At 40.5% G+C, this 16,497-nt stretch overlaps 1 protein-coding gene across 2 annotated transcripts in view; it reads left to right on the top strand.

The window, feature by feature from the left end:
* The window catches only part of LOC122943123 (complement factor H-related protein 1-like), a 363,452-nt gene that overhangs the window by 97,681 nt on the left and 249,274 nt on the right, over positions 1-16,497 (top strand). For both annotated transcript variants that reach the window (XM_044300591.1, XM_044300590.1), the window contains exon 4: positions 1,797-1,973. In XM_044300591.1, coding sequence (XP_044156526.1) covers positions 1,797-1,973 — 177 coding nt within the window. The remainder of the gene's footprint in view (positions 1-1,796; positions 1,974-16,497) is intronic.

Genomic DNA, 16,497 nt, shown 5'->3' with positions numbered 1-16,497 from the left:
TACCTCTCACCTTCCTTAAATGTGCCTGGAGTTGTGTTGCATTCATCATCCGGTTCCGCAGGGCATTGTTCACAATGAAGTGGTCATCAGTGTGGGATGTGGCCAAAGGACTATGTTTTTATGTGACTCTTTCAGTCTCTCTGTATCTCTAATGCAACATGCTGACACTCTGACACTTTAAGCTCAGTAACTTCCATCTGTTTAAATACCAATTCTAATTGATGCAGGAAATTATTGGGTGATTCATGTATCAAACACCTGTTATGAATTTTGCTGTTAAGTTCCTTGTTGGAGAACATCAAGTTGTGCAAAAAGTACTGAAACATTGATCAATTGGACATGTGCATTCAAAAGTTTAGAGAAGGTCACCTGTAAAGGTTAGAGTGCATTTTATTTTTATCCTGAAATTTCACCCACAAGCCAAATATCCCTTACTTTTTGTGAGTAGTGTGCAATGCCCAGAGTAGCATCTTTCTCTTTAATGAACATTTCTTCAGTTAATATAGTGGTTGTGTAGGCAGTTTATATTGATGACCTATCAGGATAGGTCATCAACATCTGATCAGCAGGGGTCTCACACCCGGCATCCTGCCTATGAGCAGGAGTCGGCACTTCAAGCAAGTGCTACTTCCTTTTCATCACACTGATCATGATCTCCCTTCCAGCGGTGGCTTAGTATAATTACTTGTAATTACACTGCACTTTTGAGATGATTAGCAGAGGAAGAAGCTCTTGCATGGAATGCCGCCTCCTCTTCAAACAGATAATCGGCGGGGGCCGATCAGATAATGATGACCTGTCTTGATGATAGATTATCTATATACGGCCTACACAACCCCTTTAGAGAGGACCTTTCATTTTTTTTTACTCGTTTATATAAATACCTTTCCTTGCGCCCACCCTGCCTGTTTTTATTTTATATCGCTCCTATGTCCCGCTGTGCCCCCTGCAATGTTCCTGCTCAGTATGTTAATACTGAGCATTGGTACAGGAAGGAGGAGACACCAGGGTTTCTCAATGGACGTCTCCTTATCCCTGGCTGTGCCGTGATCCTATCACAGCGGAGAGCATCACAACCAGGGAGAAGGTGAGCTTTTTTTTCCCTCTGGCTGTGACGCTCCCTGGCTGTGATGCTCTCTGCATTCTGGTACCGATGCTCAGTATTTTGAATTTTGCAAATATTGTAACTAGAGATGAGCAAATTTCTTGAAAAATCGATTTGGCTGATTCACCGAATACCAAATTTGTTTTTACTTCACCACAAAGTGCATTTTTTTGTAAGTAGTGGGTGCAAAGAGAGGGATCTGCTATAGCACCGCATCTGAGTGTACAAAGTGTGAAATTAACATTAAAAAATGCAGGCAATAAGTTTGAATTTCAGGATTAATCTAATAATTTCTGAAATTCGGATTGAATTCCTTTTCATGGGATTTGATTTGCTCATCTCTAATTGTAACCAAAGGTGATTGTAAACGTCTTGCACTGTAATCTGAAGACGTTTAGGTGGACAGTCCTGCATTTAAATATGTAACATTTTTAAAACCACAAACTCTGACTCCAAAATTAATATTCTGTATATATTCTGTAATTACAGCACATTTTATGTAACTTTTTTAATTAACCAACATGATAAATTTTGTTACTTTATAAAAACACATATCTGAACCAAACTGCGCCTTGGGACAAGGTTTATTTTAATGACTAGTTCTAGCCAGTTGTAAGTAATCAAACATTTGACAGCAAGTAGTGTATTGTGTCTATTTTACATAATTATTTCCTTTTATTTTTGATTTTAGCAACATCTTGTAAATCGCCACCTAAAGTTCTGAATTCCAAACCTAAAGGAGAAACTAAATCTAGTTATGCATCTGGTGAAAAAATTACTTATGAGTGCAATTCTGGTTATTCCCTGGAAAGATCAGGAGAAGCACAATGTGACAACACAAATTGGATTAATATACCAGTGTGCAGAAGTAAGTACAATTCTAACCACAGTGGCATGATGATAGCTTCCTAGTGCATTGTTTAAACCCATAACACATTTTCATGTACATGTATACTGCAGGGTACTGGTACCTAAAGCCTAGGACCATATACTGTATGTATGGCACTAGGATAGCATGAGCTAAAGAGTTTAACCCATAACATTAGCAGTAGGAGTTGGCTCTAGTGCAGAGCCAAGATCTTTCTGCAATGGCCCAGATCACAGCTAACTCTTATCCCAGCTATTTAGCCTCTTAAAAGCTGTATTCAATAGCAGCCAGGTCATCTATGTGGTTTACAAAGACAGGAAAAATACATTACCATACAGAAATATTTTAATGCGTTTTACTAGCAATCAAGTATATGTCCAAGACCTCCAAATATGTGTAATTGAAAAAAGCTAAATAATGACTTTTTCCCTCCATATACAATTCCATATTATTGGTAAAAACTGAGAAAATAAAATAAACTACACATAATTGTTAGCGCAACATCAGCAATCTGATACATAGAAATAATCTTACTATCCGATACCCTAGGAAAAATTTAAAAAGCAATGACGGAATTGCTGAAAATTGGTCATCTCACCACCCAAAAATGACATAAAAACCATTCAAAAACTTGTATGTACCCTAATATAGTACCAAACCACAACTGCCTTGATGGAAAAGTTAATAAGTTATAGTTCTTAGATAAAGATAAGCAAATCCATTCTAAACTAATCAGATTCATTTCGTTTTCACAAAAATCTCTTCCGCCATATTAATCTATAATTTTGAATTGTATCGGATTGTATTGCATGAATCGTGTAAAACTGTGCTTTCCATTTTATTGTTATTTGTAGGCTCAGCCAGTGATGTGAGATGATACGTTTGTCATTTATCTGGAAGACACAAATTACAGAAACAAGACGGCCATATTACAGTATTTTAGGGACAGTGGAGTGAGATGAACGTATATTAGGTAGATAGATGGAATTAATAGGTAGAAAAGTCAATCTTTATCAGCAGAGAGGGAGAACATAGTGGCTTTTTAGGGTATTTAAACACCATGTGCCCCCGATAAGGGAAGGAGGCCTCATGCTCAATTTGCATGAGTTTTGGCTATTTACCTCTGAAATTGGTTGTATTTAGATGGAAAAGATGTCCTGCATGCTAGACTTTAACAACCTCTCTCTCACATGGTTATATCTAGTCAGTTTTTTGCATCAGTATTCCATCAGTATTGGTAAGACAAAAAACAAAAACAAAGATGACACGTTAGAATATTTGCATGTATTTGTACCAACTCCTGCTTTTGGCTTTTAAATCATGAGCAAATCCTGATGCAAAATATTGACAGTGTACAGAGGTCTTATGGATGCTCCAAAGCCAAGATCCATTGTGTTTTTCATTTCTTGGTTCTTCTCACAGATCAGAAGGGTAAAATAAAGGGTGATGTCAATATAGCCAAAAAGGGACACTATTGGCCCCTTCACAGATTATAGAGGGTGACAACAGCATGATAAGACAACATAGTGCTCGTCACAAAGTCGTAAGTGTGACAACAGCATGAAGAGTCAACATAGACCGGTCACAGAGTAAAAAGGTGGGGAGCAACAGCAGTGGCAGTAAAAGCACAAGAAAGTGGAAGTAGGTGAAGATTGCAGCAGTGACAGCAGGTGTGTGGCATCAGGCATGTGGAAGTATCAGAATAGTGGCAGAAGAATGTGGCCAAAGTTACTGGGCCATTTTTCACAATATTTTGGTGTGACACACTGAATGATCTAGTCTGATGCATCAGGATCTTGTGTGTAGAAATCCTGGCTTAGGCTAATTTCACACTAGCGGCAGGACAGATCCGACAGGCTGTTCACCCTGTCGGATCCGTCCTGCCGCTATTTCGCCATGCTGCCGGACCGCCGCTCTGTCCCCATTGACTATAATGGGGACAGGGGCGGAGCTCCGGCGCAGCACGGCAGTTCGCGGTGAAAGGCGGACATGCAGTACTTTTAGTCCGGCGGCCTTGCGCTGTGCGGAGCTCCGCCCCATCCCCATTATAGTCAATGGGGACAGAGCGGTGGTCCGGCGGCACGGCGAATAGCGGCAGGACGGATCCGACAGGGTAAACAGTCTGTCGGATCCGTCCTGCCGCTAGTGTGAAAATAGCCTTATCCACACCTGATTCATCTTTGCAAAGGTTAAGCTCTCATAATTTTATGTTGAACTAACTGATGACCCGGTGTTGCTTGGGTATTTATTTATTGCAATTTTATATTATACATGAATAGGAATCAAATGAAGATGTAATGGTAAATGAAATAAAACATTTTTATAGGTTTTAAATAGTATAAGTACAATATATACAAATTGTAATGTGACATTTTTGACAAAATGAATATAATCTTACTTTAACACACAACTTGCTTGCAAACAACATTTTTAGTTTCACCTCCAGGAGCTAGAATAAATAAATTCTTGGATGAACCCACCCTCGAGCAATCAACATAAAGTTTTCTGTGGGAGAAACAGGATGATTGCAAATCCACTCCACAGTATGTAATAGTCTGTCCCTGTGACTTGTTGATTGTGATTGAGAACGCAAGTCTAACTGGAATTTGCAATCTCTTAAACTGAAAAGGGAGATCTGTTGGAATGAGTGGGATAAAATAACAGTTTCACCCGCTTCTTTTCCTGTTAAGATAGTGGCTTCAATTACATTGGCCAGTAGCTTCTTAACACAAAGCCTTGTGCCATTGCAAAGTTTTGGTGGGTCAAGATTGCGTAGTAAAATAATTGGGGATCCAATTTTAAGTAAAAGAAGATGTGGGGTGCTAAGGAGGGCTGTGGTCACTGTTAAAGGGGCAGGTGCTGTGGAGGTCACTATTATTAAAGGGGCGGGCACTGTGAAGGTCACTGTTAAAGGGGAGGTCACTGTGGAGGTCACTGTTAAAGAGGCAAGGAATGTGGAGGTCACTGTTAAAGGGGCGGGCACTGTGGTATGATTTTTTTGATCATTCATTATTACACTTTTTGGGGCAAGGTGACCCAAAAATTTGCAATTTTGGCACCATTTTTATTTATTTATTTTAACGGTATTCACATGAGGGGTTGGGTCAGGTGATATTTTTATAGAGCTGGTTTATACGATGCGGCGATATCAAGCATGCTTAGGGTATCTTAATTTTTAACCAATTATAAATGTGCATATATTGGAAAATGTTAGCTTTTTTTCTATTTTTATTTTATTTAAATTTTTTTAAACTTTTTTGACTCAGACCCACTTTGTTCTTGAAAATACAGTGGGTCTGATGGTTCTACAATACACTTCAGTGTCACTGAATAGTGTACTGCAGTGCTGCTGTATCTGGCAGGACACTGTGAGGCTTACATACCATGGCAAGCCTGAATGCCTGTGTATGGCATACAGTTGCCATGGTAACCTTCAGACGCTGCCACAGCAGAGCAGCGTCTGATGGGAGGGGGGAAGGAGAGAGCTCCCTCGCTCTGTTTTGAATAATCCGGACGCTGCCATAACAGCGCAGCACCAGAAGGCGGGGCTTCCTACCATGTTAACCCCTTCCATATAGCAGTCCCTACGGACCGCGACATGGAAGGGGTTAAACGGCCGACATCAACTGATTTTGGCCGTTACAGTAGATTGTCAGCTCTATGTTACAGCAGACAATTTACTAAACCTCTAAGCCATCCTGATGAATTGTGTGTGTGTGTGGAGGGGGCATTGAATATTTATTTCTCCCTCTCGGTCATCCTGAAGGGTGGGTGAGATCGGGGCACAGAAAGACAGCAGCGCGGCCCCGATCTCCTCAATACTCACTGAGGGGATCAGAGCCGCACTGTCGAACTACAACTGCCAGCATTATGTCACGTGTCATTTGTCGGGGTCATCTGCCTGGTCTTCCTCATCACCCTCCGGCTCCCCCTGCTCTTCCTTTTCCTGTGCACAGTTTCCTGTCCATTATCAAGGTGTCTTGCAGTTGGTTGGAACACTTCAGGAACTGCTTTATAACCAGATTAAAGATGTGCGTGATGCAGGGCAGCCCTCCTTGATGCAGCACCAGCATGATGTTCTTCCCGTTATTGGTGACAGAGGAGGACATTGACTCAGGAAACAGCGCGGGAATAGACTTAAAAATTTGGAGGCAGCATTGCCATCACCTGGCCAAGTTGCTGGTGTGCATAGGCAGAAACCACATTTACCCAGTGGGCCGCAGAAATTGTCCTTGACCATAGTTACAGCTCCACTCTTTGGTGCTGCTGTGAACTGTACCATACACTGACAGGCTCGAGAACTGCCCCACTTTCTGCTCAACTTACATGGGCAGTACTGGTAAAGCCATTTTGGAGAAGTAATGATGGCTTGGGACTCTCCACCTTGGCTCAGCACAAGCCATCAGTTCTCTGAAAGGTGCAGAGTTAACCACCTGGAAAGGGAGAGACAGTAGTACCAGCAACTTGGCCAGAAGTATGTTCATCTTTTTTTTTGTAAATTCTTTATTTATGAAGAGTTTTCATTATATAGACAAAATAACATGACATGTTCAGCGTCAATATAAATTAAGGCTTATACAAAGCAGATGTACCACTTGGGCGGACAATCCCCACACAAGTAGGCATAAATCATATATCAAAGGTGCAAGACAGTTTAGACTATATAGGCACGTAAGCGAAGCATAACAACCTGTCAGTTTAGAAAGAGTAACATGTAAGCCAATATCCAAGCATTGGACCAATGATATATTAATGCATTATGTGCCTAGTACCTGATATTTGATAGAACTGTTAAAAACAGTAACAAACAACAATAACATACATCAATAGTCGGATGTGTCCTTTGGGATATCTGAAAATCTGGGAACGCATGTGATATGCATCTATCGAAGTGGGTGAGGGATGAGAGCAACCTACTATATGTTAGGGTAACACTGGGTAGATTGTACATGTTCTAGTAAATGGGAGTCAAATATCTGGCCTGTGAAGAGGGAATCTGGGGTCCCATTCTAACATGGCCTATTGAGGTCAGGCCAAGCAAAAGCGTAGAAGAGGGCAAGTAGATAGATTCCTCGGTGTTAGTATGAAGAGCCTAATTACCATTTCTTCCATAAGGCAAATTTGATGGGTTTTCTCCACCCATTCTTTTATGGTAGGAGGATCTGAGTTCCGCCATTTGGTGGGGATAATATATTTAGCTGCAGCTATCATGTGTGTGGCTAAACTACTAGGGGAGGGACGAAGTTCACCCTGAGGAAGCCAAAGCAAGACAAGAGCAGGAGTTAATGAGATCTTAGATCCGCAGACTGTGTTGATGGTTCGTTCTATTTCAGACCAGAAGTCTGAGATTTTTCTACAGGACCACCAAATGTGGGATATGGAGCCTTTATCCTCTAAGCAGCTCCAGCACCTGTCTGATGGAGAGAGATGGGCTCTATGCAGAAAAACAGGGGTCTTGTACCACCTAGATATAATTTTGAAGGAGTTCTCTTGAATGCGAACACATCTTGAAAAACCATGTGAGTTTTTCAGGATCGTCCCAACATCTTCATCAGAGAGGGTAATCTGAAGCTCCCCTTCCCACGCTCTTAAATAAAAAGGTCTCTCTATAGACAGATCAAGCAACAGTTGAGAATATATCTTTGAAAGGGTTTTAGGGGGGGGGGGGGGGGGGGTGGGGGGGGAGGCCGGCAACATGGTGTAGTTTTCAAGCCAAGTAGGGTCTTTGATCGAGTTTTCACTCAATTTCTTGTATTTTTTGCAGCATAATTCGAGATCTAGTTCTACCAGTCTAGACAACAAATGTTTAGGTACTAGGGTCTGGGCTTTAGTTAGAAATTCCGAAAGGACTCTGGTCCCGGTCAGGTCAGAAATCTTGAGTTCATCTAGATGTAACCAAGCTCTATGAAAGTCTCTCTTCTCCTTATTAAGGAAAAACGGAAGGGCGGATAGAGGAGCTATAGGTGAAAGTTTGTTGGAGGACATTGATAGAGCCTTGGTCTTACCACAAACTTGGAACATACAACGAGTTAGGGCGCTAAGAGAGGCTTTATCTTTTTTAGCCGGTGTGTGAACCCATAGTCGATGTAGGGCTATGTCACCCAGAAGAGCTTTCTCAAGGTCAACATGTAAGGCTTTGTTATGTGGCCTGGCCAGTTCAACCCACCTTTACAGCTGAATAGCATGGAGGTATGTTTTTAAGTCTGGTAGGGATAGACCACCTTTGTTACGTTTTCTAATAAGGAGAGAGTGGGCCAGTCGAGGTCTTTTGTTGGACCATATAAACTTGCTAAATAAGGCACGGAATTCAGACATAAATTTATTCAACAGCGGTATAGGTAGACATCTCAGGGTGTATAGAATTTGTGGTAAGGCATATGTGGACACCAAGTTTTTCCTACCCAACCACGAGAGGAAGGGGAGTTTAATGGATGCCAGGTAGGATTTAATTTTGCTAAATAGGGGTGTGTAGTTGAGTCTAAATAAATGGGAGGGATTTGCCGGGATCATTATATCCAGGTGTTTAATAGCATCTTTTGGCCATTGGAAGGAGGTACTTGTTTTGACCCTCGAAATGTGTGTCTGCGGGGCCGTAATGTTTAGTATCTCAGATTTGTCATAGTTGACTTTGAAATTGGAGATTTCTCCAAACTCTGAGAATATCCTAATTACTTCAGGAATTGCCACCCTAGGATTTGTTAAGAGAAGAAGCAGGTCATCCACAAAAGCTGCTAATGAGTGAGTTCTGCCTCCTACCTGCAACCCTCTTATGGACTCCGAAGTCCTTAATTTACAGAGTAGCAGTTCCAGGGTTAATATAAATAATGCTGGTGAGAGAGGGCAGCCCTGTCTCGTCCCATTGGAGATTTTAAATGGGGGGATAATGTACCATTCACCAAAACTCTTGCTGAGGGGTGTGAGTATAGTGAGAAAAAGGCTGATATGAACAGGGGCGGGAAGTCAAAGTGACGTAGCGTTCGTTCCATGTAAGCCCAATTGACCCTGTCAAACGCTTTTTCAGCATCTGTACCTAACAGGGTCAATGGGACGTTGTGATGTTTAGCATAATAAATGGCATGTAGGACCCTACTCACGTTATGTTTGCCTTCCCCACTTGCTCCTCGCCTATGAGTTTAGGAAGTAGCTTAGCCAATCTGTGACTTAGAAGCTTAGCCCATATTTTAACGTCAACGTTGAGCAGGGATATTGGTCTGTAGCTACTACACTTGGTGGGTTCTTTTCCTTCTTTGGGAATAACTGTTATGTGAGTGATTAAAGATTGAGGAGGGAGGGATTTTCCGTTTAGGAGGGAATTGCATAAATTTACTAGTTTAGGGGCAAGAGTGCTTTTAATTTTTTTTATAATAAACCATGGGTAGGCCGTCAGGTCCAGGGCATTTCCCTGAGGGGATGCTCGCTAAAATATCCAGTATTTCTTTTACTGTCACTGGGGAAAGCAACATATTTTTTTCCTCAGTCGCTAGGGAGCTTTATTTCTTCTAGGAAAGAGTCCATTTTGCGCAGTATACGGTTCGGGTCATCGGAATTTAGGTTGTATAGGTCTGAATAGAACCTAGCAAACTCTTCCGCTATGGCAGGAGTGTTAGTTAGTTGAGGGCCCTTCTCGGATTTAATACTAGCAATGAAAGCTTTGTCTCTTTGACCCTTGATCATCTGAGTAAGTAGTTTAGAACCTCTGTCACCGTGAACATAAAACTTATATTTAACTGATCTGAGGGCTTTGGCCGATTTAATGTTTAACAGATCTTTCAGTTGGCATCTCAGCTTAATAATGTCATTATAGTGGGTTTCTGAGGGGTTTTTCTTGTTGACATTTTCTAGGGCCGAAATTTGTGCTAGAATTGAATCAATCTTAAGTGCTCTTTGCTTTCGTACCCAGGTTCCCAGGGAAATGAGTTCACCCCTAATATAAGCCTTGTGGGCTTCCCATATCATAGCCATATCAATAGTGGGAGAACTGTTAAGTTCAAAAAAGGTCTTAAGCTTCTCTTCCAGCTTGCGCCTATCGTTTTCGTTTTCTAACAGGGTTTCGTTCAGTCTCCAGGACCAATCTTTAGGAGGTAGTCCTTTCAACCGTATCACTAGAGAGACAGGAGCGTGATCTGAGACAGTGATCTGTCCTATGGTGGAGGACTCGATCTTATCTAGTACATGGTTAGAGACAAAAAGATAGTCCAACCTCTGGTAGGATCTATGTACAGCTGAGAAGAACGTATAGTCCCTGTCGCTAGGATGAGACAGTCTCCAAGTGTCCGTAATTTGGTGTGCAGCTAATGCTTTATGTAGTGAACGGAGTTGTACAGTAGAGTGTTTAGGTACCTTTGAGGTAGAGTCCATAGGAGAACAGAGTAGCAGTTCCAGGGTTAATATAAATAATGCTGGTGAGAGAGGGCAGCCCTGTCTCGTCCCATTGGAGATTTTAAATGGGGGGATAATGTACCATTCACCAAAACTCTTGCTGAGGGGTGTGAGTATAGTGAGAAAAAGGCTGATATGAACAGGGGCGGGAAGTCAAAGTGACGTAGCGTTCGTTCCATGTAAGCCCAATTGACCCTGTCAAACGCTTTTTCAGCATCTGTACCTAACAGGGTCAATGGGACGTTGTGATGTTTAGCATAATAAATGGCATGTAGGACCCTACTCACGTTATGTTTGCCTTCCCCACTTGCTCCTCGCCTATGAGTTTAGGAAGTAGCTTAGCCAATCTGTGACTTAGAAGCTTAGCCCATATTTTAACGTCAACGTTGAGCAGGGATATTGGTCTGTAGCTACTACACTTGGTGGGTTCTTTTCCTTCTTTGGGAATAACTGTTATGTGAGTGATTAAAGATTGAGGAGGGAGGGATTTTCCGTTTAGGAGGGAATTGCATAAATTTACTAGTTTAGGGGCAAGAGTGCTTTTAATTTTTTTTATAATAAACCATGGGTAGGCCGTCAGGTCCAGGGCATTTCCCTGAGGGGATGCTCGCTAAAATATCCAGTATTTCTTTTACTGTCACTGGGGAAAGCAACATATTTTTTTCCTCAGTCGCTAGGGAGCTTTATTTCTTCTAGGAAAGAGTCCATTTTGCGCAGTATACGGTTCGGGTCATCGGAATTTAGGTTGTATAGGTCTGAATAGAACCTAGCAAACTCTTCCGCTATGGCAGGAGTGTTAGTTAGTTGAGGGCCCTTCTCGGATTTAATACTAGCAATGAAAGCTTTGTCTCTTTGACCCTTGATCATCTGAGTAAGTAGTTTAGAACCTCTGTCACCGTGAACATAAAACTTATATTTAACTGATCTGAGGGCTTTGGCCGATTTAATGTTTAACAGATCTTTCAGTTGGCATCTCAGCTTAATAATGTCATTATAGTGGGTTTCTGAGGGGTTTTTCTTGTTGACATTTTCTAGGGCCGAAATTTGTGCTAGAATTGAATCAATCTTAAGTGCTCTTTGCTTTCGTACCCAGGTTCCCAGGGAAATGAGTTCACCCCTAATATAAGCCTTGTGGGCTTCCCATATCATAGCCATATCAATAGTGGGAGAACTGTTAAGTTCAAAAAAGGTCTTAAGCTTCTCTTCCAGCTTGCGCCTATCGTTTTCGTTTTCTAACAGGGTTTCGTTCAGTCTCCAGGACCAATCTTTAGGAGGTAGTCCTTTCAACCGTATCACTAGAGAGACAGGAGCGTGATCTGAGACAGTGATCTGTCCTATGGTGGAGGACTCGATCTTATCTAGTACATGGTTAGAGACAAAAAGATAGTCCAACCTCTGGTAGGATCTATGTACAGCTGAGAAGAACGTATAGTCCCTGTCGCTAGGATGAGACAGTCTCCAAGTGTCCGTAATTTGGTGTGCAGCTAATGCTTTATGTAGTGAACGGAGTTGTACAGTAGAGTGTTTAGGTACCTTTGAGGTAGAGTCCATAGGATGATCAAGAGTCAGGTTTAGATCTCCTCCTAGTATCAGTAACCCTTCTCTGAAATCACGTAGCGAGCTTAATATCTTAATTAGCCAAGGTATTTGTCCCGTATTAGGGGCATACACATTAGCCAAGGTCACCTTGCTACCATATAAAGTGCCTTTTAAGAAGAGGTATCTACTTTCAGGGTTGATGTATTGCGCATGAAGCTGAAAGGGGGTGTTAGCTCTGAATCCTATGGAAACACCTCTAGAGGCTGATGAGTAGGAACTATGGAACCATTTTGTATAGTGTTTGGTGAAAAGTTGTGGGATATGGTTGTTCCTGAAGTGCGTCTCCTGTAGGAACAGAAGGTCTGCCCTCTCTCTCCTAAGCATGTGGAAGACCTGACTTCTCTTTTGAGGGACATTAAGCCCATTTACATTAAGTGACGTTACCTTTAAAGGATCCATAAGTTATGGGTGGTTGCATGGCAAAGCAAAGATACACATCCCAGTAAGGCAATTACATATGGACACAGGACCCATCCGAACAAACTATATACAGGAAATAAGAGAACAAATTTGAGCTTGTTAATACTCATAGGAGAGCCTCCTACAAGGTAGGGTGAGGAAGCGGGGACAGGGAGGCGGGGGCAGGGCAGGACAGAGAGTGGGGGGGAGAAGGAGTGAGAGAGAATAAATGAAACGACAGTGTAGTAAAGAGGGAGGGGGAGAAACTGTGAGGTACAGAAAGCCTGTACGAGCACTCACAGCACAGCTTAAAGGGCTAGACCAGGAGGAGGGAGGGAGTAGGTAAAGGAAAAGAGAAGGAAGACATACCATTGTCTCAGGAGATCGCTCCCCCCTCCTCCCAGCACTGTGGGTTCCCGCATAATGATCATATAGGTGTCCCATTACCTTCATGGGATCCATCTCATGGGTTAAGTAGTAAATAGACAGAGGGTCATGTAGTTATAAAGACATAACAACCTAAAATGCAGCGACCACTATCTTAGCTACTATATGGGTGATAAAAGATAGGATGATAAGAGACTAAAAATTTTTTACAAAAATGGAGTGGCTCTACTACTCCGTAGGATGGAGAGGTGCTCAATATCTAGGTGTGAACTCCAAACACCAGAAAGTAAAGGATTTCAAATAATATTGGAGATATGGCACTCAATATCTGGGAATTTTGCTTAAAACAAGTCGCTTTATTGATGCAATAAAATACTTAAAATGTCATACAAAGTACGTAATTTGTACAGAAATTAAATAACATAATAATAAAAGTCACAATTGACAATATAAAAATCACTTATAGTGTATATAAACACACATCAGACAGCAAATGGGTACTTGTCTGTAATCTGATTAAATGGATCCAGAGAGTTAAATTCTCAGCACTAGAGCACTGAATGTGCTATTGCTCAATAATTTTCAATGAGAAATTGATCGAATGTCACCATTCATTCGGTATAAAATAATCACCGATTATCATTAATGTAGTGCAGTCGCAGGATTTTCGGATTTAATAGTAGAAGTTATTCCGAATATGCATATATCACAGTTCATGGAACTTATCGGATTAGAGTTCAGAAGTTGTTAGCTCTAGGTGGCGTCCCACCTTTTTTCAAGCTATTTAAATCCCTTACCTCCACTTCTCAATACGGTTTGTTCAGTCACCGTTTCCTCAGCGTCCCAAATATTCGATTTCTCCTTGCTTGTAAATCAGAGTGTATCACTCCGAGGAGTTTTCGAGCTTGATGTAGGACGAGTTGATCACTTAGGAGGTTGTTGGTAAGGGAGGTGTAGCTGTAGATCTCCTTGCGTACGCCAAAAATGGTGGTAATGTGGGGTCCAGGTTCCTCCCAGACGCGTTTCGAAGTCCCAAGGGGTGCTGACTTCTTCCTCAGTGGTGACCTGGCTCCCCCTAAACCACCTTTTTTATACCATCTTTGTTAATTGGTTCCAGATGTCCCAAAGATCAGTCCTGGATCACAATCCAGGTACCATAGTGGCAAAATCTGGTCTGGATTATTACAATGTGCTATACTTCAATGATAAAATTGAATATTTTAATGATAAAGTAAATTCAATCAGAGATATAGCTCCCACATTTCTTCCATAAGTATAATACATCGAAATCTTGCTATTTTTGAAAAAAACGCATATGCGGTAATGATGCGGTTTCCATGCGTTTTTTTAGAGTTGATGCGTTTTTTTCAGAAAAGCTGCTGAAATTACATCCTTAATCATTTGCATGAGGGATTTGGTGTTATTTGCTTCCTTTCTCTCGTTATGCACAATAACATGAATTAAAATGTATAAATGAATATAAAAATATTTAATTGGTAAAAAATATAATAAATAAATGCACCTTCGCATATTTTTTACATCCAAAAGTAGATGAATCAAACTGACTCAGTCCAACATGGAGGACTGTTGTCAGATTGGATGAACATGAGATTGTGGCTGAATAGGCGGTGGGTGCCGTCCACCAAGACACGGTCCGATGTACGTAATTAATATACCATCTGACCATGTGTCGGTGAAAGGCAACCACCCCAGGTTTTAATCTGCTACAAGAAGCCAAAGATTTCTAACTCTGCATTTAATCCATGTGGTATAAGGGTGTCCAGTTCAAAAATCCATCTTGATTATATTCTGGACATTTTCTCCACATGGTTACCTCCTCTCCAATCCACTTCCACTTTCTCTATCGCTGCAAAACATAGATCTGTTTGTTGACCGTGATGTTCTTTAAAATGTTTTGACAGTGGGTGGTCCATGTGGCCTTTCCTGATATTATTGAGATGTTCTGCAATCCTAACCAACTCAGACATAAAATAAAAGAATACCTCACTTGTAACACTACTAGTGTTATTTACACAATAAGTTGTCCATGCAACAAAATCTATGTGGGAAGAACAAAAAGAACATTAAAAAAAAGGATTGCAGAACATCTCAATAATATCAGGAAAGGCCACATGGACCACCCACTGTCAAAACATTTTAAAGAACATCACGGTCAACAAACAGATCTATGTTTTGCAGCGATAGAGAAAGTGGAAGTGGATTGGAGAGGAGGTAACCATGTGGAGAAAATGTCCAGAATAGAATCAAGATGGATTTTTGAACTGGACACCCTTATACCACATGGATTAAATGCAGAGTTAGAAATCTTTGGCTTCTTGTAGCAGATTAAAACCTGGGGTGGTTGCCTTCCACCGACACATGGTCAGATGGTATATTAATTACGTACATCGGACCGTGTCTTGGTGGACGGCACCCACCGCCTATTCAGCCACAATCTCATGTTCATCCAATCTGACAACAGTCCTCCATGTTGGACTGAGTCAGTTTGATTCATCTACTTTTGGATGTAAAAAATATGCGAAGGTGCATTTATTTATTATATTTTTTACCAATTAAATATTTTTATATTCATTTATACATTTTAATTCATGTTATTGTGCATAACGAGAGAAAGGAAGCAAATAACACCAAATCCCTCATGCAAATGATTAAGGATGTAATTTCAGCAGCTTTTCTGAAAAAAAACGCATCGACTCTAAAAAAACGCTGTCGGAATATTTATGCTGTCTCCGATTGACAGTCTATATGATTTATGTGAATAAATTAAAATCGGTAATAAAGGAGATTTTAACTTATTATCATAAATATCAAGCTAAAACAAGCTCGTGATCTGCGTTGAATTGAAGACAAAACCCAGTTATAGACAAAATATATATGTAATTTATTAATACAATTTATAGTGCAAAATAATATATATAATAAAATTGGCGGTAATAAAATTCAATCAATGATATGCAAAATAGTGGTAAAGACAAAAATAATTGAGAACATATATATATATACACAATTATGCCTTCTTATAATAATACCCCTCACTTATATTAAAAGTCAATTTAATACTTGATTTCTCTCAGCCGACAAATGTCCAATTAAACCCAAATCTGGTTTATCTTTTATCTATATAAATATATATATATTATCAACCATACTGGTCTAGAACTGAATTCAGTTCCTTGGAGATAATACCGTGTTTTCACTAGTATATTTTTAATCTCCCTGTATTGGATTAATTTTCAGGATGATGCTGCAGGTACACCCCAATCTTATTCCAAAACAGATACTATACACAAAGTATGGTTAATTGAATATATCTATAGATATGTATTATATTAATTAATTATCCTATAAAATATAGGTAAGGCTATACTATACCAAAATGTCAGCTAGCAGAAATCAGTTTCAATGGTTCTAAGATGGCTGCCTCCAATGACTGGCAAGATGGTCAAGATGATGTTCAGAGAGAGAGTCAGATCGATCCCTTCTGTCAGCCCATACCATCTTTTTATCCTATCTTAGAAAGGGCTTGGCCAAGTTTTATCATTAACTAGTGACCTCACTTTATAATTAATAGAACCATCCTCTAGGGAAAAATATACCCTAGATCTTTGTTACCCTAACACTAGATGGCACTAGTATTCCATACAAAAAAAAATCGAAGCATTCATTTATTTCTCTTATTCATATAGTAGCACTAACATGTAATCTAAGGTTTCAGACAAACCTTGAGAAGATCTTAAAG

This window comes from Bufo gargarizans, chromosome 7, assembly GCF_014858855.1.
Source record: "Bufo gargarizans isolate SCDJY-AF-19 chromosome 7, ASM1485885v1, whole genome shotgun sequence".
Lineage (NCBI taxonomy): Eukaryota > Metazoa > Chordata > Amphibia > Anura > Bufonidae > Bufo > Bufo gargarizans.
This window is presented reverse-complemented; position numbering and strand designations above follow the sequence as displayed.